We start from the raw sequence: 27320 nt of genomic DNA, 5'->3' as shown, positions 1-27320 counted from the left end.
GCACAGCCACAACAATATCGAGTAATCCTTGTGATGTCATTCTTCCGACTGATAATCATGAAAGCAACGGTATGGTTTCGACTTATTATGTCACGATCGCACTTCATGTTTTATTATATTAGGTGTGATTTTGACATAATGGAGTTTAATCGTTTCATCTTCATTCATCATCTCAGCTAAATATGATACATTTTGAGACATCTGATTTTGACATGTATTTTCTGTCTCATGCTTGATATTTGGCAAAAATAGTAAAGACTCAATATTTTTGGCAAAAATAGTAAAACCCAAAATATTGAGTCTCTGTTCAGTGATGAAAAAGTCAATGTCGTTGAGAATGAAGGCAGTGACGAAGGCTAACCTAACTTAAAAAATCATCATAAATTGTTGAAAATTATTTTATCTAATGTCAGTTATTTTAAAAAAAAATATATTAAACGGTGTCTGAAATATAAAAAAGTTACTTTAATATTCGAATATTTTGTCTTTATTGGATCCAGACAGAAAAATTATTCAAAATAGCGTAGACGGATTATATAATCGTCTTTATGTACAATTTAGTATTGAATAATATTCATTTAAAAACTCTTTAATATGTTTTTTTTTTTTATATTCCTTATAACTTCGTGAAGGATATGTCTTCTTTATGGTTTTCTTTATGTTGTTTCTCTGGTAAAATAGTATTTTCAAAATATTTCTTTTCTTTTTTTTTTTAATTTTTTTTTCTTTTACTTAACAGATAATTTTTTACTAACATATTCAAATGAATTTTTTTCAATAAAAAATATTTAAATTTGTTTAAACGAAAAATTTTGAAAAAAAAAAAAAAACACTTTTCAATTTGTTTTGTATTGTTTCACCACTTCAAAAAACTCGAAAACATTTCTGAGTGTAGAGGAAAATAAAAGACATTTTCTGACAAAATTTGGTGATCGACACTTTATAGAAAAGCATTGGGAAAAAATATTTAAATTTTATTTCCGTCGCCAAAAATCGGCTTTTCGTTTAAAAATTATCACTACAACAATTTTCCATGTATTTTATTCCCAAGAATAAGAGAAAAAATTATCATTCATTAATTTTGAGTTTTACTATGAAAAAAAAAATTAAAATCGACAAAACAGGTTTTTTTTTTGAAAAACTCGAAGATCGTTTGAGATAAAGAGCCGAAAATTTGGCTAAACTATTTTTATTCGACACCAAAATGATCCCCCAAGTAGAGTCAAAAAAGCCACAAGGGGACATAGAAGAACGGCAACGGCCTTTGCCGAAAACGAAAATTTTGTTAAAAAATTGACCTCCCGAGTTTAATGATGGAGTTGCCACAACCAATCAAATCAATAACACTCAATGACAGTAAATAAATGTACTGAACAACATTGGTCGCCCTTAACGGGGTTCTTTTTTTCTAAATGAAAGGTCATCTCCATTTTAGCTTGAAATTCGTTTAAAACAATTATAACTCATCATCCAATTGTCTTGCAAACATTGAACGAACTACATAGCATGCAGAAAAAACAATGCGTTCCATTGAGATATGATTTTAATATACAGTGCTGGCCAAATTATTAGACTAAAGAGTTTTTTTTTGTACACTATTTGTACTAAAATTGTATTTATTTTACTGTTACAGTACAGTACGTACTGTATACTGATTATTACGTTATTTTAGCATAATTTAATGTTTGCAGGTGGCAGCACTGTCTGTTTTGTTTATGTTCTTTGTTTATCTACCTACCAGGAACATACCCTCGATCAGCTTAAACAGTTCACTAGTTCTTTTTATTAGCGTGTTCCGTTATATTTAAAGTTAGTTTTAGGTTATTAGTGAGTATGTGTATGTGAGTATATATAATAGGGAGTATAAGCAATTTTTTTACCTCCTATTTTAAAAGGTTAAGAAATGGTGTAAACCTTGTGAAATGTATGCCAAAAAGACTTAAAATGTTCATCAAGAACAAGGGAATGCATACTAAATATTAGATAATTATTTCACTGTTTGTTAATGTATCTATAGTTATGTAATCAATAAAGAATTTGCTTTTAAAACTGTCTTAGTCTAATAATGTGACCAGCACTGTATACGAACATTTTTTACCCACATATTAGAGGATTTTAGAGAAAATTTTGCTTAGTATTGGAATAAAATAATTTTAGGGTTTAGATAATTAACCAGATCATAGAATATTGAATTGTCACAAGGTTAAGGTTGCATACATACTTTTAAAACAATCTGAGTACAGGAAGTGGGTGAAGATTAAACTGAAATATTCCAGTCAAATCGTTGAAAGCTTATGAGGTGGAAATGTCGATAAGAAATTCTACTGCAAATTCAAAATTTCAAATTTCAAGCAAAAGCTTGAATAAAGGCAAATAGGTACTATAACTTGCCATAGATTCAAGTAGTACAGGGGTAGTAGCACTGTTACACCAATTTGTTGCACAATAATTTTGAACTTGTTTAACAAAACCGTTTTAAGTTAAATTTGAGTCTTCGTCATGGGAGATATTTTTATACTTTGGTACAATTACAAACTTGGAGTAATTATCGTTTTATTGCAGAAAGATCGGCAGGGTCAAAAACTTTTGAGTGTCCGATGTCTCTTCATCTATAAGCTTACTTATTTTGCATTGAAAAACGGGTTCAATGTAACCCCGAAACACGTGTCTGCAGTAATCTGCAGTTTGTTCCATTACACGTTCATACTTATTTTTTACTTTTTAAACACACAAAGGTATTTATTTAACTTCTTCAATAAGATATTTTAAAATCAGAAGTGTCGGCATTCTTTGACTTTTACATCGATTACATTATCAGTTTTCAGGTTCCCACAAGATCATTATGTATATTCATGGCGAGGGGGGGGGAGATGTTATCCGACTGCAAAATAAATTTTTCTGTTTCGTTTTCAGCAATCGCAGCTTTTACACAGTATATAGCAAATCGGTTTCAAAAACATTTTTTTTTCGCTCCACCATACGAACATCCTAACAACTGTAGCTATTTTAATTCTATGTCGCTTTCAACGCATTCGGGAGCGACAACCCTGAAATGGTATAGGTTAAGTACTAAAGACTAATTTTAAAGCTGAGTTACTAAATTATAAAAGTCTTAAGATGTAAAACTATACTGGTGGTTAAAGAAAAAGCTACTTAAGACAAACGCATTACGGGAAAAAACCCAACGAAACACATTCTCGTATTCGAAGACTATCAGTACTAGAGACATGTGTCAAATGTTGTTTTGTTTCTTTTGAAATATCATATTCTACATAATTATCTTACTTAATTGCTGCAAGGGGGTCGTCGTCCTATTACTTGCTACAGGCAGATGCAATAGTGCAGTCAGGATTTAATTTCCTGCGTGGATGGGAGTTAATCATAAGGTCATAAGCATATGTATGTATATAGACCACCGTTTTAGGACTGGCAACACTATTAAAACCGGACTTTACGTCCTGTTTGACCCAGACCCCTTTTTGTTGCGCTTCTAGACACATACTTTGCGATTTATTAACAAAAATGTGGTTTGTGCTGCACGCAATTCTGTTCACTATAACTCCAGACTTTCTACTCTGTAGAGTATGGACACTGCTTACGAAAGTAGCTGCACTTGATTTTATTTATCATAGAGCCCAAGCGACGAGTTACTTTTGTTAGCATACTGATCAAAGGGACCTCTGGCCCTCAAACTGTGAAGGACTGCGTGCCAGGCACCTTGCCTTCAGAAGACAACACAATAGATGGTAGTGCCATCTATAGACAGTTCGAGGATTTAGCACCAGGCCAGGAGCGAAATAACTTTCTGGTCTGGCACCCCCAGAGGTATCGTTTCACTTGGAGGACATTGTGACCACGAGCATATTTAACGTCGCCCAGTCACCATTAATGACGACGGTGGATCTTCGATCCAGCGAGGATCGAACCCGAGACCCTCCGGCCCCAAGTTCAATGCCTTACCGATCAGGCCACCACGGCCCCGATCAAATATAATTCAACATATTTAAACTTCTAGAGCTCGACAGTGTTGCCAGATGGTCAAATCCAGATTTCTCCATTTCCCTTTAAACTTTTCCCCCCAAAACGATGTTTTCTATCAAAATTTCCCAAATTCAAAAAATGTATTTTTCCACTAATATTTTCAAAAAATCTCATGATATTTTTTTTCTTTTAAAAATCTCTCCCCCCCCCCCCCAAATAACCAAATTTTCTACTCAAATTCCTCAACTTGGTTTTTTTTTTCATTCTCGCCCCCCCCCCCTTCTTTTTTTTATCTTCATAAATACAAGCGCCTGCATCAGAAAGGAGTTATGCTCATAATGGATTTGATTAGGATGGCCCTGGCCGACCGAGAAATAAGAAACAACGGAATTTTTTTTTAAATCGTATTTATTAATCTGTTTCTGTACATTTAAACTATGAACTTTGTATATTATTTATCCAAGAACATTCTTCATAACACTCGGTTATTTTTACCTATTTCACGCATCACCCAATCACTCACGCACAACATTAATGCAAATTCCGTAACATAATATTCCACATAATGCGAATTCTATAAAGTTGAGCAGAGCTAAAACAACGCTGTTTGATACAAACTAACTACTAGATGTAAATACGCGAATTTAAATTGAAAAAAAAGATCTTTTTTCCCCGAGTATTTTTTTTTCTCAGGTTTGTCCCTAGAAAAAAAAAATCCCCACAGAATTCCCTTCTAAACCCATTTCCCCAAAGTCTCAATCTCAGTCCCTCTCCTAGCATTCAAGAGAGTCATCACGGGACGCAGAAACAAAATTTGAACTACCTACAGCTCAAGTTCGTAGTTAGAGTAACTGAAAATTATACAAGTCTTAAATCATAAAAATACTGGTGGTTAAAGAAAAAACTATTATGATAAGCATATTGATTTGTGCAGTCACGAAACAACAGCAGCAACGAAACACTTTCTCGTATTCGAAGACGAACAATACTAGAGACACGTGTGAAGTGTCATTTTTCCTGAAACGTTATAGTCTACATTATTTATTCGTAGATGATTGTTATCGTTTAAATTTGTAGATTAATAATGTAGATTAATAATCTACATTATTAATCTACTTATTCCTTATTATTGTCCTATTCAATTTTTATTAAGGGGTCTTCTGCATAATAAAATGTGCATAAATTTTGATATTTTCTAAGATTCCAAACCTTTTATCACATGCGTGTGATTAGCTTCACAAAGGTTAAGAAACGACTACCAATGACAATCATATTTATTTTGTAACAAGAAACACTTCTTCGTATTCGAAAACTATCAACAATAGAGACGCGTGTTAGATGTAAATTTTTTTAAATATTATACTCTACAGGTGTCGTGTTCACATTAAAATGTGCATCAACTTGTTAGGCAGATGCACTAGTGTAGTCAGAATTTAATATCCTGTGTGTGGTCAGTAGAGCAGAAAACTGCTTGAAAGGAGCTGCACTTCTTTTATTTATCATCGAGTCCAAGTAAGGCTCCTATATAAAGGAAGCCGAATTATCCGCCATTTTAATTTCAAAACTGTTGAAGAGAAAAAAAATGGCATTTGCACAAAAGTCTCATAGCAGAAAACTGGTGTACAAGCTTTAGATGTGTTGCCTGATTGATGTTTGATTATTTTATTCTGTAGAAGAAGAAGATTTCATTATTACGAATTAAAAACAAATAAGGACTGAAAATGAGATTTATCACAGTAAACATTTCCCGATACATTTTTGTTGAATTTGTGAACAAAGTTATTTTTCTAGATTCACCTTAAGTGACATTTTACTCAATTTATCATCAGTTGTTTTACGACATAGAAACCAACGAATATTATTACGTATTTATAAATACTAGAAACGAGGTTGGATCCAATTTTATCATGGAACCAAAATGTCGGATAAATCAGCCTGTAAGTCCAAGCAACCAGTTAGTATACAATACGAAAACAAAAAATTTGTAAAACAAACATTGCTCAAATATTTGAGCTTGACTCTCGAAATCCACAACTAAAATTGCAAGTCCCTCTCGAAGTATTCAAGAGAGTCAGCACACGAGATAGAAATTTTTAAAAAAAATTCCAACTGCTGTAAAACCAGAGTTACCTAAAACTATATAAGTCTTAAAGCATAAAAAATACTGGTGGTTAAAGAAAAAACTAATTATGACAAGCATATTTGTTCGGTAAAGTTGCGGAAAAAAAAAAGAACAAGGAAGCACTATCTCGTATTCGAAATCTATCAATACTACAAACACGTGTCAAATATCATTTGTTTCTGCAATATTATAATCTGCATAATTATTGTACTAAATTGTTGTTAAGAGGTCATCTTCCTAGAAAAATGTGCATCAATAATAAGATTTTATAAGAATCCAACTCTTTATCACATATGTGTGATCCGTGTCATAAACGTTAAGAGAAAACTACTTATGACAAGCATATTTATGTGTACAGTCATGGGGAAAAAAACACAAAACACTTTCTCGTATTCGAAGATTTTAAACAATAGAGACACGTGTAAGATATCATTATTTTCTGAAATACCCCTACATAACGCTCTTGCTAAACTGTTACATTTTCTGCAGGTCAAATTTTATTCGCAAAACTAAAAAAACTGCTCAAGAAAGTATAACATGTCGCGAAACTGATACCTCTGATTAACGCAAAAACAAATGCAACAGCAATGTCAAAGATGAAATTCGAATTAGTAGTGTTCAAGCTTTGTAACTTTAAGTTTAACTGTAGGTGGCGCAGTTGGGACACCGATATATATTGCATGTCTGTTTAGTTTGTCTGACTTGTTATTTTGTTTCTTTTGAGTTCTTGTACTTAGTTTGTTTAGCCTTGTTTGAACTTTATCTCTTGACTCTTGAAATCTTGAATTGATGTAATTAACTTTAGTTTCATTAGTATTATTTATAAAAGTTTTAGTTGCTTTTAATGTTTTAAGTAAAATAAAGGACGTTTTTATGAACTTTTTTGAGAGTTGTGGACTGAATTGCGAATTTTCTGAAAATAGCACATGTAGTTACGATACAAGTAGACTTAGTAAACAAAAAATTAAGGCAGTGAAAACGCTATCTGCACATGTCGCACGCAGGTAGTGTGCGACACTATCCCGACCTCACAATATGGCGACTGGTTTTTGATATGGTGAATTTTGATTACTGTCATGTGTTTAGTGACACTCCCAAGGTTAATACAAATCAATTGACGTAAGAATGACCAAAATTCTCTAAGGCGGAATAGCCTCTACGACGCCACATGGGAACAAACATACGTGCATAGACCCCTAAACACTTACCCTCCTTTACGTCGTGCATGCGCAGTCGGGTGCGTACCAAGAACGTTGTTTTCTAAATCAGTAACTTTTCTGAAGATTTTTGATATCTCCCCGGTTACAACTAACCACGCCTCAGGAACACTCCCGAATTACCAAGAAAGCACCAGAAGCGCTACCGTAAGCAATGCCTAAGCTTAGCCAGAATGCCAAGTAAGAACCAAGCATCTCTACATCGGCTAAGTCTATTGTCTTGCCGCAGCTGTTCAAAGACTTATTCGATGTCATTTGGAGCTTAGCCGAGATGGACACGCCGTGAACCACTAAATACCGAAACACTAAATAAACACGCTCAGTTGATCTTTAAACTGACAGCTAAAAATGTTTTTCACAACAGCGAAAAGTCTGCGTTCATACAAATTGTAGCGCTTCATTAAACTTTTTGCAAAGATACTTGATTTTATGGGGAAAAAATGAAAACCTGTGATATTCCGAAATGTTTCCACGGAAATAATCAGTAACGTCTCGGAATTTTTTTACAGTGCAGGCAAGTAAGTTGTTCGGTATTTGTGCGCAGTTCTGCCTTAGGATCGACCGTATTTGCCGTTTGGGGGTTTCCTCTTCCATCAGAATGGTGCTAAGTGTTTGGTACTTCCTCCAAAAAATGTTACCTCGTAAAAAGTTTAATTTTTTAATTGTTTTCTTTGGCAACAGTTTTGATAATTGTTGTGTTCTTTCTTTTTTCTTCTTGCAAAAGTGTTTTTGCATCTAATGAAGTAGTGGCTTCATGCGTTGTTTATTTTGAAGTAGTGGCTTCATATATATTATTAGAAGTTAATTAGGAGTAGTGGCTCCGACTAATAAAGTGTGTTGATTTAACTTTTATACAGTCCACATTGTGTTTTGCAAGTATATTCATTTCGAACCAGAACGTAACATAGAAATGGTCCTCCAGAGACCGGAGCTTTGAGTAATTAGCCGGTGAGTCATTTAGAATTATTGTTCACTTTATTTCGTCAAACTATGAATGAATTGAAAATAAAATTATTTATCGCCAAGGCGGCATTAAATCGCCATAATGAAAAAGTAGAGAATTCTGTTGAAAAAGCCGATTTGGGGGAACGCAAGTTATTTGAAACCAAGACAAATCAATTATCGGTAGAGATAAATTCAATTTTTGATGCAATTTATGGAATGTGTAAGGAAACTGAAATCGAGGAATTTATGAATTAAAATTATTTACTGCAAGATATAATTGACGACCTTGCTTTAAAAATTAATCGCGCAAAAGATAGTGTGAATGTGAAAACCGAAAAACTTGTTCTACAAGAAAATGGCGACAATTTCGCACAAGTTAAATTACCTGTTCTTTCTCTTCCCATTTTTTCTGGGAAAATTGAAGAGTGGCTAACTTTTAAGGATTTATTTACGACTAGTGTTCATGAAAATAAAAGCATTTCAGATGCAATGAAATTGCAATATTTGAAGGCTAGTTGTAAAGATGAAGCATTAAGAATTATAAATTCTATGCCGATTTTAAATGCAAACTATTCGGTTGCTTGGCAACTACTTGAAGATAGGTTTTCTGATAAGCGAGAACTAGTAAATGCACTTATTAGAAAATTGTTTAATTTACAAAGAATTAATGAATCGCCTCAGGCAATTCTTAATTTAATTGATTCAGCTAATGAATTTGTGAGCTCTTTGGCTGTTATAGGTCATAAAGTTGAAGAATTTGCTGAAGTTATGGTTGTTTACGCATTAGTTGAAAAACTTGACAAAAATACGAGAAGTTGGTGGGAACGGGAATTAAAAAAAAGATGAATTAGGTACCTTGGAGCAATTATTCTCATTTCTTCGTGTACAAGCTCGTACTTTACAGAACAGTAAAAATTCTTTTAACGAAAAGAAAAATTCTAATTGCAAAGTCACATCTTTGTTGACTGAAGCAAAAGTAGATTGTACATTTTGTAAAGGTAATCATGCATTGGTGAAATGTTTTAAATTTAAAAATGTGCCTGTTCAGTAAAGAATTAATTTTGTCAAGTTTAATAATCTGTGTTTTTGTTGTCTTTCTTCCTCTCACCTGTTAAAATTCTGTAAATGTCCTCAAAAATGCAAAGAGTGCGGAAAATCGCATAATTCTATAATGCATATTGATAGGGGTGATAAAGGTATGAGTGCAGTGAATTCGGACAATAAACAAATCTCTAGTACCCTCTCTATTGAAGCTGAATCTTTTACTCCAGGAAAAATGTGCAATTCTGATGAAAGTAAAAATAACGCTAGGCTTTCCGGTGAACTTCCTAGCATCTACACAGGTACTACTTCTCTTCAAGTGGAAGAAAGAGTATCTAGAGGTGAAAATAAAGAAGTATTACTATGTACAGTTCTTATCAAGGCTTTAGATTCTTCTGGGAGGTTTCAGTTATGTCGTGCCTTATTAGACCCTGGTAGTCAAGCTAATTTTATTACTGAAGATTGTGTTAATCGACTTGGATTAGGTAGAAAAAAGGCAAACATAGCGGTGTCATGCCTTGGCGCTACTGCCGCTCGTACTAATGGTCTTGTAGACTTGGAGTTTTCTCCGCATTTCGATTCTAAGCCAAAGCTTAAAAGTTCAGCATTTGTAATGAATAAAATTGTGGGAAATCTACCGCACACATCAATTGATGTTAGAATTCAAGAAGCCTTCAAGGATCTAGTACTCACAGACCCCTCTTTTCATAAGTCAACTCGAATTGACATTTTGCTTGGTATAGATATTTTCCTTCAAGTGTTAAAAGGTGAAATTAGCAACAGAGGTCATGGTTATCCCTCAGCAGTTCGTTCTTCTTTTGGCTGGATCATTTCAGGATCTGTCAATTTATTTAGGGATAATGTTCCACTTGTGTTAAATAATATAGATATTGATACTAATGAACTTATTTCTAAGTTTTGGGAGTTGGACTCGGTGCCATTTGTTAGTTTTCTATCAAGTGCTGAGAAGGCTTGTGAGGAACATTTCAAAAATACTCATTCTAGGGCTGAAGATGGAAAATACATAGTAAAATTGCCTTTCCACACCTCTCCAACAGAATTAGGTGAATCTAGACAGCATGCTTTACGCAGGTTGAATGCAGTTGAACGTTCCTTAAGCTCAAACCCGGCAAAATATAAACAGTACCAGGATTTTATGAAGGAATATCTTGAACTGAAACACATGGAACCAGTTCCCGAAACTGATTATGCAAAGAGTGAAGCATATTACATTCCTCATTTTCCAGTTTTGAGAGAGTCTAGTACAACAACGAAATTGAGGGTGGTGTTTGATGCATCGTCCAAATCATCATCAGGATGCTCCCTAAATGATCTATTGATGGTGGGCCCACGCTTGCAGTTGGAATTGTATCCCATTCTACTTCGATTCAGAACATTTCCAGTTGCAGTCTGTGCCGATGTGGAGAAAATGTTTCGATAAATAAGGGTACATCCTGAAGACGTAGATTGGCAGAGAATTTTGTGGAGAAGTAATTTAGAAGAACCGGTAAAAGAATACAGATTGCTCACGGTAACGTATGGAACTGCAAGTGCGCCATTTCTCTCCACGAGAAAAATACATCAGCTTGCCTTTGACGAGAAGGATAGCTATCCCCTTACTTCAAACGCTACATTGAATCATTTTTACGTTGATGACCTTTTAAGTGGTGCGTCATCGGAAGAAGAAGCATCTGAGCTTGTGAAGCAGTTAAAGACTATGATGGCAAAGGGAGGATTTAATCTTCGTAAGTTTAAATCTAATAACACCAACGTGATTAAAGAATTCCTAGATGAAGAAGAGGCTGCAAACTTAGAAACTGAAGTTAAGGCTCTTGGTATCCAGTGGTGTCCAAAAGCTGATTATTTTAGTTTTAGCATTGAGTCTGTGAAACAAAAGCTAGAATACTCCAAGACGGAAATACTGTCTGAGATTTCCCGTGTATTTGATCCTTTGGGATTGCTTTCCCCTTGTGTAGTGTTTATGAAAGTGTTACTTCAAGAATTGTGGAAGTATAAGCTTTCTTGGGATCAAATCATTCCCGAAGAATTAAATAGGAATTGGATATCATTTTGTGAAGAACTGCATCTCCTTGAACAAATGAAAATTCCAAGATTAGTTCTAACTTCTTCGCATGCAGATATAGAGTTGCACGCATTTTGTGATGCTTCAGAAAAAGCGTACTGTGCAGCAATTTATGAGAGACGTTTATTACCGAATTCGGATTTTCGTGTGTCTTTGCTTACTGCGAAAACAAGGGTAGCACCGTTGAAAACTCAGTCTCTGCCTCGTTTGGAACTGTGCTCAGCATTGTTGCTAGCTGATTTGTTAGCTGCTGTTTTGAAAAATATTCAAGTTCCAGTTCAGAATACTGTAGCATGGACTGATTCCAAAATAACTCTCGCATGGCTTGCAACTGAACCATATAAATGGCAAGCATTTGTTGCAAACAGAGTGTCTAAAATTCAGACAACCATCCCATCAGTCAAGTGGTTTCACGTCCGTGGAACTGAAAATCCATCGGATCTAGGAACCAGAGGTTTACTTCCGTCTCAATTAATCAGCAATGACATGTGGTTACGAGGTCCAAACTGGTTAAGTCAACCTATGAGTAGTTTCATACCATTAGACGTTACAGAGACATATTCTCTTCCTGAATGTGCTGTAGAGAGAAGCAAAAAATCATCACGTGCGCATCTAAATTAAAATTTGTTCCTGAATTCGTGGCAAAAATATCTTCGTTTACAAAATTGATACGTGTTTGTGCATGGGTTTTGAGATATTTGAACAATAGCTGTTCCAGTCGTACCAAAATCTCTGGTTGTTTGACATCCAAAGAACTTCATAACTCAGTGCTTTGTGTGGTGCGAACAATTCAAGAAAATGAGTTCACGTCCGAGAGAAAATTGCTAACTAAAGGAATGCCATTACCGCGTAATAGTAAATTGCTTCCTCTAAATGTGTTTCTTGACTCTGACGGCATTCTTCGTGTAGGAGGCAGACTTTCCAAACATCAATCCTTATCGTACGATCAAAAGCATCCCATACTGTTACCGAAAAATCATAGCTTTACAGAGAAGGTCATAGATTACTATCACGCAACTTATATCCATGCTGGACCGCAGCAAACGTTGTCTTTAATAAGACAAAAATTCTGGTTTGTTGATGGTAGATCAGTTGTTAGAAAACAACTTAAGAAATGCTTCAAGTGCTTCAAGTTGAGTTTGAAATCGGCTCCTCAAGTTATGGGAGATCTTCCGGCGTCAAGAATAGAGCAAACTCGTCCCTTTGAAATTGTTGGAATTGATTTTGCTGGACCCTTTTACACAAAATGTGCTCATAAAAGATCAGTTACCAAGTTTAAGTCTTACATTTGTCTTTTCATTTGTTCAGCAACCAAGGCAGTACACCTAGAACTTGTCTCAGAATTATCGACTGCTGCATTTCTAGCAACATTGCGCAGATTTATATCCAGAAGAGGATGTCCAAGTAAAATACTATCAGATAATGGATCAAATTTCAAGGGAACTTCAAGAGTTCTTAAAAGGTTATACCAATTGTGCCGTGAAGCAGAAGTGCAAGATTTCAGTTCAATGAAAGGAATAGAATGGTCTTTCATTCCTCCATATGCACCTCATTTCGGAGGACTGTGGGAAGCTGCTATTAAAAGTACTAAACAATTGCTAGTGAAAGTGTCCGGTTCTGCGCTTCTCAACTTTGAGGAGTTTTACACGCTCCTTCTTCAAATAGAGGCCTGCCTCAACTCCAGACCTCTTACAGCATTATCATCCGACCCATCTGACCTCAGTGCCCTGACTCCAGCTCATTTTCTTGTTGGGGGTCCCATTCACCAATTTCCTGAGCCAAGTACTTCATCTAGAGCTTCTTCTCTCTCTGAGAGATGGAAGCTCATTCAGAGACTTCGCCTGGATTTCTGGAACCACTGGTCAAGAGATTATCTTCATACTCTTCAACCTCGCTCCAAGTGGTGGAAGGAGCAGCCAAATTTGAAGGTTGGGGACATTGTTCTAGTTCACAGAGAAAATGCCGCGCCACTAGAGTGGACTCTTGGTCGGATTGTTGAACTTTTTCCCGGAACTGATGGAAGCGTCCGAGTAGTGACTGTGTATACTAAATACGTACATTTTAAAAGAGGCATAAATAAGGTTTATTTACTTCCAATTTCAACTTAACTATTTATTTATTTAAATTTTCTTGTTGTAGTTTGTAATTCAGTTGTTGCCATTTATTATTTCTAAAAAAAATTATTGCATTAAAAAAAAATATGTTGAAATCTAATGAGATTTCAAGGGGAGCGGTATGTTTGGTACTTCCTCCAAAAAATGTTACCTCGTAAAAAGTTTAATTTTTTAATTGTTTTCTATGGCAACAGTTTTGATAATTGTTGTGTTCTTTCTTTTTTCTTCTTGCAAAAGTGTTTTTGCATCTAATGAAGTAGTGGCTTCATGCGTTGTTTATTTTGAAGTAGTGGCTTCATATATATTATTAGAAGTTAATTAGGAGTAGTGGCTCCGACTAATAAAGTGTGTTGATTTAACTTTTATACAGTCCACATTGTGTTTTGCAAGTATATTCATTTCGAACCAGAACGTAACACTAAGTTATTACTGTGAACTTATCTAAGTTTTCTAAGCAGGGAAACTTTTCTAAATTATCAGAAACATTCCCGGTAAATTTCAGGAAAGTTACAAACTTTTAGCGAGAAACTTTCCTATTTTTAGCCAAGTACGTCCTAGGAACACTTTAGCACCCACGTTGTAAATTATTTTTCTGAATTTTATTTATTTATTTGTTTTTATTTTTTCTTAAGTAAAAGAAGGAAGTTATTTTAGGAAGGAAATTAAACTCAAATAATATAGTTTGAAATATTTAAAAGAATAAAAACTATTGCGAGTTGGTGTAAGAGAACAGCAAAGAAAGGATAATCCTTTAAAAGTAATAGTATTAAGCCACGTTGCCAATCCTGGTATGGTATTCTATACGCGTGTAAGGACTGTTAAGCGAATATTACCAATTAGAAGATAAGTTTTGTCTGCGCTATTGGCTCAGGGTGATGATTTTTTTGATACATTGCAAAAAACATACATGATCTGTAATGTGTTTTTAAAAGATCCCAAACAACAATACGAAATGCTAAAGAAAAAAAATTTTTTTTTTCTTTTTGTTAATGAAACTTACCATTTTAGCGCGTCACGTTAAAATTAATTTAAACAAACTTTATGTTACTTTCTGCTGTTGCTATAGTTTTTTATGATATATTACATAAGAAAAATGATATTCATACTAATTTTTTTCCCCCAGAACATCAAGAATCAAATAATGACTACAAATGTATGGGTTGAACAGGTAAGCATTTTTACTTCTATTTGTCCCTTTCTAATACTTAAAGAGAAAAAGAATTATTGTTTTAGTGTCACGAAAGTTTTAATTTTGAAAAATATTTACATTATCTGGGTCCGGTAAGCTAGCGAATACTTGCTTTGTTTAGTAAGTCTACAGTTTTAAATGATTGAAATACACTATTACATTTCGTTTGGGTAGCGTTTCTGAAATTTAAATTTAAGTCTATACTTTTATCCAGCATTTACTTAGCAATCTTTTCAATGGCAAGAGCTGGTAAGTGGGGATTATTTTCAATCATAGGTACAGTGGTGGTTAAAAATATTGCATCACCCGCGCCGCAAAGGAGAGGAATATCATCCCGACTGCATTCAACACACAGTCAAGCATCCCGTATCCCAGATGATTTGGGGCTGTATTTCTGATCAAGGAGTTGGTGGGCTTCACTTCGTGCAAGGAACAGTAAACGCTCAGGTGTATATTGACATTTTGGAGGAGAAATCGCTTCCTACGATCCAGAATCACTTTACTTCAGTTCCAAACGTCATTTTCCAGGATGATTCTGCTCCGTGCCATAGGGCAAAACTGGTGAGCAACAATTTAAAAACTTTTATCTTGCCGTTAGACTTAAATTGACATGGGGTTGAGTAATATTTTTTCTCTAAACTCACGCGCAGGTACAGAAACAGAAAAATGAGTATGGGATCAGCAGTTTGCCTGGGCACGGAAACAGCCCCGATCTGCGTAAACAATTGTCGGATTCCTGCTGTTAAATGTTTATTTTAGAAGTTTTGCAGAATGTCACCTACATTCATCGTTAATCGGTCGACCAAAACTTCTCACACAATCCCATTGTTGTGAAAATGCGAGGGTGATGCAATTTTTTTTTACCAACACTGTATGATGTAAATTTATTTATCACTGAACTCGGTGGCAGTTTCTTTAAAAGCATAGCAGTGGTGTCGGAAGAAAAAAATAACCGACTCTTGCGTCGTCTTCAACTTCTGAAATTTTAGAGCCTTTGACTCCTGCTCCTTTTCCCAAAAATCCGTGTAACTCTGACTGTTTACCCCGAGCAGAGTTGTAGGGGCCATTCATTAATTACGTTAAGATGATTTTCGCAATTTTTGACCCCTTTCCCCCCATGTAAGGGTGCATAAGATTTTTCACCCCCCCCCCCCGTGCTATTCTTACGTAAGATTACATTTCGTTTTCGAAAATAATAAAATAAGTAAAATCCACGAATCTTGTATCACTGGAATCGTTATTAATTACACTATAATTAACTTAAACCTCATTGTATCAAGAAATATTTACTAAAAAGTTTAAATCTAGACTAACTGTTTTTTTCGAAATTTTTTTTTTTTGTATATGATGCGATACTAATTAAAAATAAAACATGCCATACATAGTGCGATTTTTTCATTTTATTTTACACCATTCATTCTTTGTAAAACAAATAAAAAATAGCTCATCCTAATAAGTCTTTTATCCTCCAAACCACTTCACTGCGTGGTTTCTAATGTAAAATATCGACTTAAAAATATTACGTAAGAATGGGTTTGGACCCCCCTCCCCCCAAGTAAGGGTATGTTGAAATTTTTACAACCACCCTCTCCCTCGGGGCCCTTACGTAATTAATTAATGGCCCCTAGACACGGCGGAAAAGTGACTGACTTGAACTTCAAATCTTGGCATTTTAAAACCTGAGATTCCCGACTCCAACTCCATGACTCCAAAATTTAATCCGACATCGCAGTGTTGATTGAAAGTCTTGCAAAAGAGAGATCACCTGCTCTTAAATGTGGGAAATTTAAATGGCTTCTCGTATAATATTTTACAAGTGCTTATTCTTTCCATTTGAGTATCTAAACGATAGCTGCTCGTTCTAACGCCCAGTTTTAAAACATTTTTTCTCTTGTTTAAAAGAAAAATAAAATTCTGTTATATTGCGATGCTACTTACTCTTTCTCATTCCGATTACTTTTTGTGTTCACGTGAATGTTATAAAACTTTTCCATTTCTTTGAAATCCTGGTATCTATCATTTTATAATGGAAAAGAAGAACTTTATTGTAAAGGACTTGATGTAATCAAGTTAGCAATTTGTTTCTAAATTGTAATACTTAACTAAAAATTGTACCGATCCAACTACATAATATTCAGTTAAGATACTTTGTTAAAACACATATAAGGCAGGTACTGGAAGTCTACAAGGACTCAAAGACTGATTGACCATCTTAGTTTCTTACTTTTTGAGCAATCACAATTGCTTATTGCTTTCATTTGACAGTTTTTGGCGTCCTATCATTTTATTTTCCCACCGCCACCCTCCGCACCATCACCGTCGACCGGCTCCTCACGATGCTGCTCCTATAGCGAAAGCCGTCTCCAGGTTGCATCCATGTCCTACACACACACGCATACATACACAACTACACACACACACGCACACATACACACACACGCACACTACGCACACATACACATACACACATACACAAACACATACACACACAACTACACACACACGCACACATACACACACACACGCACACTACACACACATACACCTACACACACATACACAAACACATACACACACGCATACATACAGACACCTACACACATACACACAACTACCCACACATTCATGCCTGCACACAGACACAAACACACATGCCTACACATACATACACATACCCCCTACACACAAACACACATACCCCCCAAACACAAACACACACGCCTACATACACACACTCGTGATTGCGAAAAACATTATTTGAATTCAAGGTGTCAAAATTCAAATTTTTTTTTCTACATTTTATCCCTTTGCATTTTGTATTTTTACAATTTTAAATTTTATATTTTATATGTTATTTCTTTGCATTTTATATTTTTACAATTTTTCAATTTGACATTTTACATTTCATCCTTTAGCGTTTTATGTTTTTACAATTTTTTAATTTAACATTTTATCTTTTTGCATTTTATATTTTTACAATTTTTCAATTTTTCAATTTTACATTTTAAATTTCTCTTCATTTTTTACCTGTTATATTTTACATTTTTATCGTTTACCTTTTGTATTTTGCCTTGTTGCATTTTTTCATTTTACTCCTTCTTCATATGTTAGTGCTGAGTGCACTATCTATGAGCACTATAGTCAATGAATCCTATGTTCAAATGCTACTAATTTAAAAAAGGTTTTTAAAAAATAAAATAATTTAAAAAAATTAAAAATTGGTTTATGAAGTAATCTTAGTTATGATTTGGTATTTTTCAGGAATGGAACGACTATAAACTTCGCTGGGAGCCGGAGGAATACGGAGGAGTTTCGAAGCTTCACGTGCCTGCTGAGCAAATCTGGCTTCCAGATATAGTGCTCTACAATAAGTAAGAAACAGTTTCTAATCCACAAAAAAATCCAACTCGTTTCATCTATCAGTAGTTTTAAAAATTATTCAAAAACTGTCTGATTTTTCTTTAATGCTGTCTAATTACTTTTATTAAATTTGAATTTCAAATGTTCTTACCTTGTTTATCGAGGGTGTAATTTATTAATGATGCGTTAGCAGCAATTGCTAGTGGAAAATCTTTGTGGTGGAGCTTCTTCGATGATCCTCTGTTCTTCCTAATTTACTTAACACGCTTTCGTGTCGCCAACTGCTCTCTGCTTGTCATTCATTTATTCCATTTTCTGAAACAACTGCCATAGAGACCTTGATTAGTTGTGTGCAATGTTCCGTGAAATTAAACTCATTGAAAAAAAGATAAAGCAAAAGGAATTATCTGGTTTAAACCCTTTCCTAGAAAGCACTTGCCTTTTAAATCATATTGCCAATCCCGTTATTGTACAGTAAACAAGAGTGACGGCTGCTATGTGACCAACTCTCCCTTCTTTCCTCCAAAAGTTACTTCTTTTTTTCAAAAGTCACTCTAATAATAGTAAGTAGTTTATTGAGACCTCAATCCCCGCGCAAACATGTTGCAAATCGTAAGTCATTATAAGTCAGTATTTGAGAATTTTAAAAATCGACGCGTAACATAACGCATATCGATGTTCACTAATATTGCTAATGGATGTTAAAAATCACTAAAAAATTTCAGACACGTTACTGAATACTTCCGTGTTACGTTTCCTGATTTTAATGGTTTTCATCCACTTCCTGGAAATATCAAGTATCATTGTCAAAAAGTTTCCTGAATGGCTGCAAGTTGCAGGAACGCAGACTCCTCTCTGTTGTAAAAAATATTTGTAGATCCCAGTTTAAAGATTAACTGAGAGTATTTATAAGGTGTATCGACTTTAATTTCATTTAGTTACGGCTCGTCCTGACTGATTAAGCTCCCAAGGGAGAGTGAATAAGTCTTTGGACTACCGAGCCTTGCAAGAAGTGCAATTCTGGCTTAATACTGCTTCTGGAGCTGTTATGTTATTCCTACCTCAGATTCCTTTGAATTCTAGAGGCACGACTGGCTCTAAACGTGAAGGTTTCAGGATAATTTCAAGTAGGTTATTCAGTTTAAGGGGAAAACTTTCCTGGTTTTTGCGAGATATATTACTAGCTGAAAATGGGCACAACAGCTGCCTATTATTTTCCAGAAACGTTTCTGAATCGCTTTTACAGTGATTGACACTTTAGAATATTGCATATCGACGTCTGCTAATATCGAATTTTTTTTTCTTTTCAGCGCTGATGGAAACTATGAAGTAACCATAATGACTAAAGCAATTCTACATTTTGACGGTCAAGTCATTTGGAAGCCTCCAGCGATTTACAAAAGCTCCTGCGGCATTGACGTGGAATACTTCCCATTTGACGAGCAAACCTGTTTCATGAAATTTGGTTCCTGGACATACGATGGATACACAGTATGTATTTAATTTTAAACAAGAAGCACAATTTATATCTAGAGGGAGTGCGTACATTATGGAGTTGCCGGTAATATGGCATATGGTTTCTCCTTCGATAAATTTCACGAGTCCATCAATTTCGTTCAGTCAGAAACAGCGGATTTACCACATCACAAACATCGCAATTGTGTGTGTGTGGGGGGGGGGGGATCACGATCATAGGGACCCCGAACAGGATTCAAAACTTCCTATGTAAAATGTTAAACTTGGTTCTTTTATAGAACCCCCCTCCCTTTTTGAAAAAGAAAAGAAAAAAAAAACTGCATCTTCTAAAAGTGCGCACGTGTTGACGTTGTGTACAAAACTTTTTGAGTCTAGGATAAAAATGGAAAAGTAATAACGTTAAAATCTGAAGTAGTTTTTATTTATTATATTTTTAAGTGAAATTTTGTGTATCAATGTAAGGCTTAATAAACACCCTGTATGCCGTCTCCGAAAATCATTTGAAATAGTGTGGAAAACTTATTGTTGGTTCTTTGTAATCTCCTGTTGTTTGCATTACACTACTCTACACCTAAGTTCCCCGCGTACCTATACCTATCATTTGGATAGTGCCCCGTCTATCAAGATGAGGTTAACAGTTGAATAGGTCAATTTAGCCGCAGTTTTAGTTATTAAAGCACTTGTTACAGAGAGTGCGTATTAAGAAAAGTTAGTGGTAATACATTATGTTTGTTTACAATTTTTCATTTTCAAACATTTTACGAACAAAAAAATCCATAAATTTTTTTACCGTATTCAAATTTTTTTCACAGAACTTTTGTTTTTCTCAAAATAAAATTTTTCTAAAATTTTGAAGTGCAATTTTTACTAACTTTTCGAAGCATCATTGATCTTAACTTACTTTAAATATCTGGAAAAAATATTTTTATTACATGATTATATAACATGTTTGAGACGCATGAAGTCAATCAATTACAGTAACTCAATAAAATTAATTGAAAAATTACTAAACATACAACCAGTAAAACCCAGCTCACTGTGCAGGCATTGCGTTCTTGTAATAGACGTAATCTGTATGAAAAGTTAGGTATAGGCGTTTTAGTTATCTAGTTTTTCAATAGATGGCAACAATGAACTCATTTTTACCTTATATACAGTTAAAGCAGCGCTAACTATTGAGTAACTAGGTAACTAATGAGGTAGATAGCTTACATCCTCATTATAATAGTTGTTCTGATCCGAAATACTAGTGGCACAACCATTCTATACTTCTATGCTCAAACATTTCAGGTTGATCTCAAGCACAAATACCAGACAGCTGACTCTAACAAGATCCCTATGGGAATTGACCTAAGCGAATTCTACCTTAGCGTGGAGTGGGACATCATGGCGGTTCCAGCAGTTCGAACTGAAAAATTCTACAGCTGTTGCGAGGAGCCTTACCCCGACATCACCTTCAACATCACCTTGAGGAGGAAGACCCTCTTCTACACCGTCAACCTCATCATCCCCTGCGTCTTCATATCGTTCTTGTCAGTGTTAGTCTTCTACCTGCCCTCCCATTCGGGCGAAAAGGTCAGCCTGTCCATATCCATCGTGCTGTCCCTGGGAGTGTTCTTTCTACTGCTGTCCGAAATCATTCCACCTACATCCCTGACAGTGCCCCTGCTGGGAAAGTACCTGCTCTTCACGATGATACTGGTGTCCTTTTCCGTGTTTGTCACGATTGCAGTACTCAACGTGAATTTCAGGTAATGTGAAAATTTTTCATTTTATATACACTGTTCAAAAAAATTAGAAACACATGGTTTCAATAAATTGAGAAAAATGTTTTTCCGGAAACTAACTTCCAATAAGGCCTCAATGTTTTCAGAAAACATGAGAATAAAAAGTAAACTTTGGAAGCAAATCAACGTTTCTGTCGTCGAAAAGTAGAAAAAGGATACAAATGCAGAAATCGCGATTTGATAGAAGCTCATTTTTTCACTGAGCGGTAAAATTCAACCGTTCCTTTTTTTTTTTTTTTCGATTGAAAAATGCCACGACACTAACTTACCGGGTTCCATGGCTTGACGTTTATCGGCGGACTGGAATCGGGGCAAACTCAAAGAACTGTACCAGACGATGTTGGAGATACATAACTTCATGTTCGTTTCACTGTTCTAGAGGAGTAAAGTTCCTAGTCAAATGTTTTCTGCTTCTTTTTTGCTGCATCGCATCTTAATAATCAGGTATATTCCCTTTTATGCCTTTGCAAGGCTGCCTCACAACGTTTTCTTCACTTTTGTGTGATTGCTCCGTGCTCCCCTAATTGTTTTGAGCAGTGTAACGTGCACTTGAATAATTATGGCTCTAAGTGCCTAGAGTGTACAACGAATATTTTGCATTCGGTCAATTTCATTTTAATAAACTCATCAATAAATTCAACCTACCAAAAAATTCAGCCTACTAAGACGCCAAACACATTAGTTCCATGTTTCAATGTATGAACTTTGAAGAATATGGACTCTACTTCAATATAGTGCAATTAACTTTAGAATATTTCCAAAAGCAATTAAAAAAAAAAAATAAAAAAACTTCAGGCTCGTATACGGGAGTATCTCTTCAGATACGTCTACGCTGTAAAAACGATTCAGAAACGTTCCTGGAAAATAATAGGCAGCTGATGTGTCCAATTTCAACTAGTAACATATCTTTCAAAAACCAGGAACGTTTTCCAATAAAAGTCAGTAACCTTTCTGAAATATTGGAAATCTCTGCTGTTAAAGCCAGTCGTGAATATTTTTGAACAATTAAATAGGTGTAATGTAATTGATTAGAACCTTCCTGATTTACCAAGAAAGCTCCAGAAGTATTTGCGCAACCATGGCCAAAGCTACGCGAAAACTGCAAGCAAGAACCAAGCATATCCATTGCCTGCAATTCCTGCCTCGCAAAACTGCAGCTATCCAATCGACTTATTTGCTTCCATTGGGAGCTTAGTCAATCCGGCTGGGCCGTAATCAAACTAAAGACGATACACTCAATAAACACGCTCAGTCAATCTTAAAACTGATAGCAAAAATATTTTTCACACCAGTGCAAAGTCTGCTTTCATGCATCTTTTAGCAATTCGGGAAACTTTTTTGCTAAGATACTTCATTTTGCGGGCAATAGGTGAAAACCTCTGAAATCCCGAAACGTTCCACGGAAATAATCAGTAACGTTTCGGAATTTTTTTACAGTGTATTACTGAGCACACCAATGTATTTTTAACTTTTTTTCAGGAAATCTTTATAATTTAATTGCATTACAGGGAAGTAGAGTTCCTTTTTCATAAAGTTTATGCAATGAAACAATGATCTGACTTATTCGCAGTTTTTGCAAGGTGTTTTGTGCGACAACTGTTTATGCATTTAAACAAGGATCAGACATATTTGGAGCATTGAGAAGGAATACTAATGGAGGGAGCAATAGCAAATGTCTCAGTGAAATAAGCTTGGGACAAAATGTTTCCCAGGTCAGAAGACTTGTTTGGCTGGGAAGTTGTTGCGTTTTGGCACGCAATCGCTCTTTTGGCATTAAATATTATTCAGACGACGCGACGGCACTTATTATGAAATCGGGGCTACAAATCAGAGCAACTCTGGCTCCAACTCCTTTCCGCATAATAAATAAATAAATGAATAAATAACGGATACAAATACAGGCCAATCATTCAAACTCCCTCTCCCCACTTCTTTCCGGATTTTAAAATATAATGTAATTGCATTTTCATGTATTTTGATGTTTATTCTTTGAAATGACGGGCATTTACAAATAGTTTAAAGTGTTCTGTTATTGACTGAAAATTTATGGATTCATATGTATTGTAATCAGTGTTTTGAAATGATTTCATACGCAGGCATACTAGTATTTAAATTGAAGCATAAAGCAAATCTTTATTCTTGCTCATTTGCTGTTCACAGGAGCTTGGCGAGAAGATTCTCGCCAACAAAGCAAATGTACACAAAATGCTTAAGAGCGGTTAAAATAATTACTAGTTAAGTAAAAAGTGTTTTTATGGAACTAAAATGTTGTTTGCACTCAAGATATACGATGTTTTATAACTTTTATATGTAAAATAAGTACAAAAATTTAAAAATTATAGGCAACTGTGGAATATCTACTCGTTGAACGCATATAAATGTTATTTTTTCTTTATTTAGAAGTAAAAAACATTCGTACATGCTAGAGAAAAGTTACTGGACCTCCTGGTGTGGCTTTTTCCTCACAGTTTACAATGCTAGAATACTGCACTATTACTATAAATCGAATATTTCCCTTCTACAGTTAAAGGTTGTTTTCATGCATGGCTTCAGCTAATGAAAACTTCTTCAGCGGTTACGGTCAACTCGAAATTGCTCCCCAAGTCACATGGTACTGTTGCCGAATCAGGATAGTAGGGTTGCACTCTCTCCATCTATTCTTTCTCAATGATTTGGAGTCTTTGGAAATTGTTTCTTGCGATCACTGATACGTCTGTTAGTTTACGCAATGAAACAAGAATCTCACATATTTGGAGTCTTTTGGAGGTGTTTTGGTGCGAACAGTGGTACGTCTGTTACAAAGGAATTGCCCGTTTTTACATTACTTAATATACAATCAAAAATTTAATCTTTTGCTTCTGCAGTTTGTATCTTTTGCTTGCAATGCAATAGATAAAAGCATTTTTCGAAAACACAATTATTTAAATCACAGTGTAAAATAATGAATACGTACCTGCGAAACTTTACTTGTGCCTTTCATGCAAGGAATAAAGATAAAATTGTCTAAATATGAATTATGAAAACTGAGACTGGTTTCTTCGTAAACTAATGCATAAACTTAAAAAATTCTGCATTTAACAGATCCTTTATTTAAGCATGGTTATTGTTAATGTAGAAAAGAATCGTACATATCACATTGCAAATATTCATGCTTTTCAGCAAGATTTCAGCCAGCAATGGTTTTACATGTGAAATGAAATTGAAGCGTTATTTTTATTAATCTGGAACGAACCTACATTTAATTAAATGGTAAACGATTATATATTTTTTCCGGTATTCTAAGTTTTTTATGCAGAGTGCACATTTATACAGTTCTATATTAGTTTTTTCAATGATTTATTGCGATGCAATATATTGTTGTTATTGTTCTTGGACCACTCGGACCCAGGGAGGGACACCACTCGGATACCCGAGCCCAATTAGCGATGCTACTAAATTTGAGGCAGAAAGATACCGCTTCCGTTAATCGACCAATTTAAGTGGAAGTCGATTTAACTCAGATAGCACCACCGATAATTTAAAACCAAACTAGAAGCCGTTAATTCCTTGTTTACCAACCACAAAGATACCGATTCATTTCGGGGACTTTGTGACTACGAGCAAATAGAACGTCCCCCATTCGCCATTAATAAAGACGGTCGATCTTTGATCCGGGCAGGGTCGAATCCGGGACTCTCAGGCCATAAGCCCTATGCCATATCGATTAGGTCACCACGCCCACGCATTTCGACGATTGAATGATTTCAAACCCTGCAAATTTGATACATGTACACAAGTTAACTGTAACTGTTATGACCAATTACAAGAAAGTTCTGCGTGCGCTGGTCGTTGTAATGTCTTACCCAAAATCTGCCAGTAATTCCGTAACCAGTTTTGCCAGGAACTCTTAGTTGTTTTGCAAAATTTTATGTTTAAATAATTTTTAATTATAATATTAAATAATTGACAGGTAAGAGAAGAGTTAATTAAGAATTTTCCCGGAGTACGGGAAAAATTGTTTATATAGAAAATCATCGACGTTTTCGTTTGAGCTCGAAATCCAACTATTTGACTACAGTGCTGGTAAAAAAATTGCATCACACTCGAATTTTCACAACTATGGGATTATGTGCGAAATTTCGGTCGACCGATTAACGATGAATGTGTGTGAAACTCTGCAAAGCTTATGAAATAAACATTTAATAGCAGGAATCTGATAATTGTTTATGTAGATCGGGAGTGTGTTTCCGGGGCTAGGCAAACTGCTGACCCCATGCTCATTTTTCCATTTCTGAACCTGCGCGTGAGTTTATAAAAAAAAACAATGACTTAACCCCATGTCAATTTAAGTCTAATGGCAGGATAAAGGTTTTTTAAATTGTTACTTACCAGTTTTGTCCTAAGGCACGGAGCAGAATCATCCTGTAAAATGACGTTTGGAACTGAAGTGAAGTGATCCCGGATAGTAGGAAGCAATTTCTCCTCCTAAATGCCAATATACACCTGAGCGTTTAGTGTTAATTGTATAAAGTGAAGTCCACCAACTCCCTGATCAGAAATACATTCCAAATTCATCTGGGATGCGGGATGCTTGACTGTGTGTTGAATGCAGTCGGGTTGATATTCCTCTCCTTTGCGGCGCGGGTGATGCAATTTTTTTACCACCACTGTACCTATGAGTAAAAATGATCCCCACTTACCAGCTCTTGCCACAGCAAAGATTGCAAATGCTGGATAAAAGTATAGACTTAAATTTAATTTCAGATACGTTGCCCAAATGAAATGTAATAGTGTCTTTCAATCATTTAAAAGTGTAGACTTAGTAAACAAAGACACTATTCGCTAGCTCACCGGACCCAGATAATGTTCATCATTTTCAAAATTAAAACTTTTGTGACATTAAAACAATAATTCTTTTTCTCTTTAAGTATTAGAAAGGAGTTGGCATGATATTTCTCTCCTTTGCGGCGCGGGTGATGCATTTTTTTTACCACCACTGCATAAAGCATTGAACGTCAAGCCAACTCTAACCAAATCTTTCTCCCCTGCTTTCAATTCATAAGCAGTTTTCTCCTACGATCATTAGCTCACATTTTTATCTTAAAACCTCACATTTGAAATCATCTGGGGGAAATATATTTTTCCCGAAAACTCCAAAAGATCAGCAACAAACAAATTTGCTTTTTGTAGTAACATCAACTGCTTTTTTTTGTTTTGAAAAGAACAATGGTTCGGTTTAGGAGATTGGTTCAACGTGCTTCCCTTGCTGTGCAGCGTTCAACTTAGTTTGTTTCTACATCTGGGACAAAGTCTTTTATTTGTTTCAAGCCTGTGTATTTTCAATAAATGGTGAAAACATGTTCAAACATTTGCTGAAAAATTCAAAAATTCTTCTATCATTTCACAATATTAAACCATTTAAGCAATGTTTTATTATTATTATTATTAATTTTTTAGCAACAAAATTTTTACGTTTGATGTGTTAGGTTTACTTAATAAGTTTCACGTTTTCTTCTTACAGTTTTCACGATAAACTAGAAAAATGACAAGCCAAATGACAAAAAAAAAAAAAAAAAAAAAAAAAGATACAAATACAAATAAAACGATAGATATGGAAATAAAACTCACTAAAACATATTTCGTGGCTAATAAAGCGACTGTTTTTCCCTCTCTCTTTCCGAAAAATATTTATAACTAAACTTAGGATTAAGATATTCGCAAGCAATAGGATAATCGCTGAGCTTTCGGATTTGATGCTTAATAACAACTTCGGCTGACATATTCAAATATGCAAGGTTACTAAACTTTTCTTCGGAAACAGAAAAAAAAAAAAAAAAAACACTTTTCAGATCTTAACGACTCCAGAACTATCTATCCACTGTACAAACAATTCAGAAACGTTCCTTTAAAATAATGACAGTTGATGTGCCCAATTTCTGTAAGTAGCTAATCTTGCAAAAAAAAAAAAAAAAAAAACCAGAAATATAACCTGATAAAATTCAGTCACCTTCCTGAAATTATACTGA

At 35.0% G+C, this 27320-nt stretch overlaps 3 protein-coding genes across 3 annotated transcripts in view; all 3 read left to right on the top strand.

The window, feature by feature from the left end:
• Nucleotides 1–9436: 9436 nt before the first annotated feature.
• LOC129227991 (uncharacterized) lies at nt 9437–10747 on the top strand. The gene has a single exon (XM_054862617.1). It carries the CDS (start codon nt 9437–9439, stop codon nt 10745–10747), a length of 1311 nt encoding a protein of 436 aa, XP_054718592.1.
• Nucleotides 10748–11026: 279 nt separating this feature from the next.
• Nucleotides 11027–18067, top strand: LOC129227990 (uncharacterized). The gene is made up of 4 exons (XM_054862616.1): nt 11027–11141; nt 12878–13317; nt 14627–14671; nt 17954–18067. The coding sequence occupies exons 1-4, from the start codon at nt 11027–11029 to the stop codon at nt 18065–18067; spliced, it is 714 nt and encodes a 237-aa protein (XP_054718591.1).
• Nucleotides 17951–27320, top strand: part of LOC129227674 (acetylcholine receptor subunit alpha-like 1) — a 30939-nt gene continuing 21569 nt past the window's right edge. The window contains exons 1-3 of the mRNA XM_054862266.1: nt 17951–18063; nt 19363–19543; nt 20819–21279. Coding sequence (XP_054718241.1) covers nt 19391–19543; nt 20819–21279 — 614 coding nt within the window. The 5' untranslated portion in view covers nt 17951–18063; nt 19363–19390. The remainder of the gene's footprint in view (nt 18064–19362; nt 19544–20818; nt 21280–27320) is intronic.

The sequence above is a fragment of the Uloborus diversus genome, chromosome 8 (assembly GCF_026930045.1).
Source record: "Uloborus diversus isolate 005 chromosome 8, Udiv.v.3.1, whole genome shotgun sequence".
Taxonomy (NCBI): domain Eukaryota; kingdom Metazoa; phylum Arthropoda; class Arachnida; order Araneae; family Uloboridae; genus Uloborus; species Uloborus diversus.
Note: the sequence above shows the minus strand (reverse complement) of the source record. Positions and strands in the feature narration are given on the sequence as shown.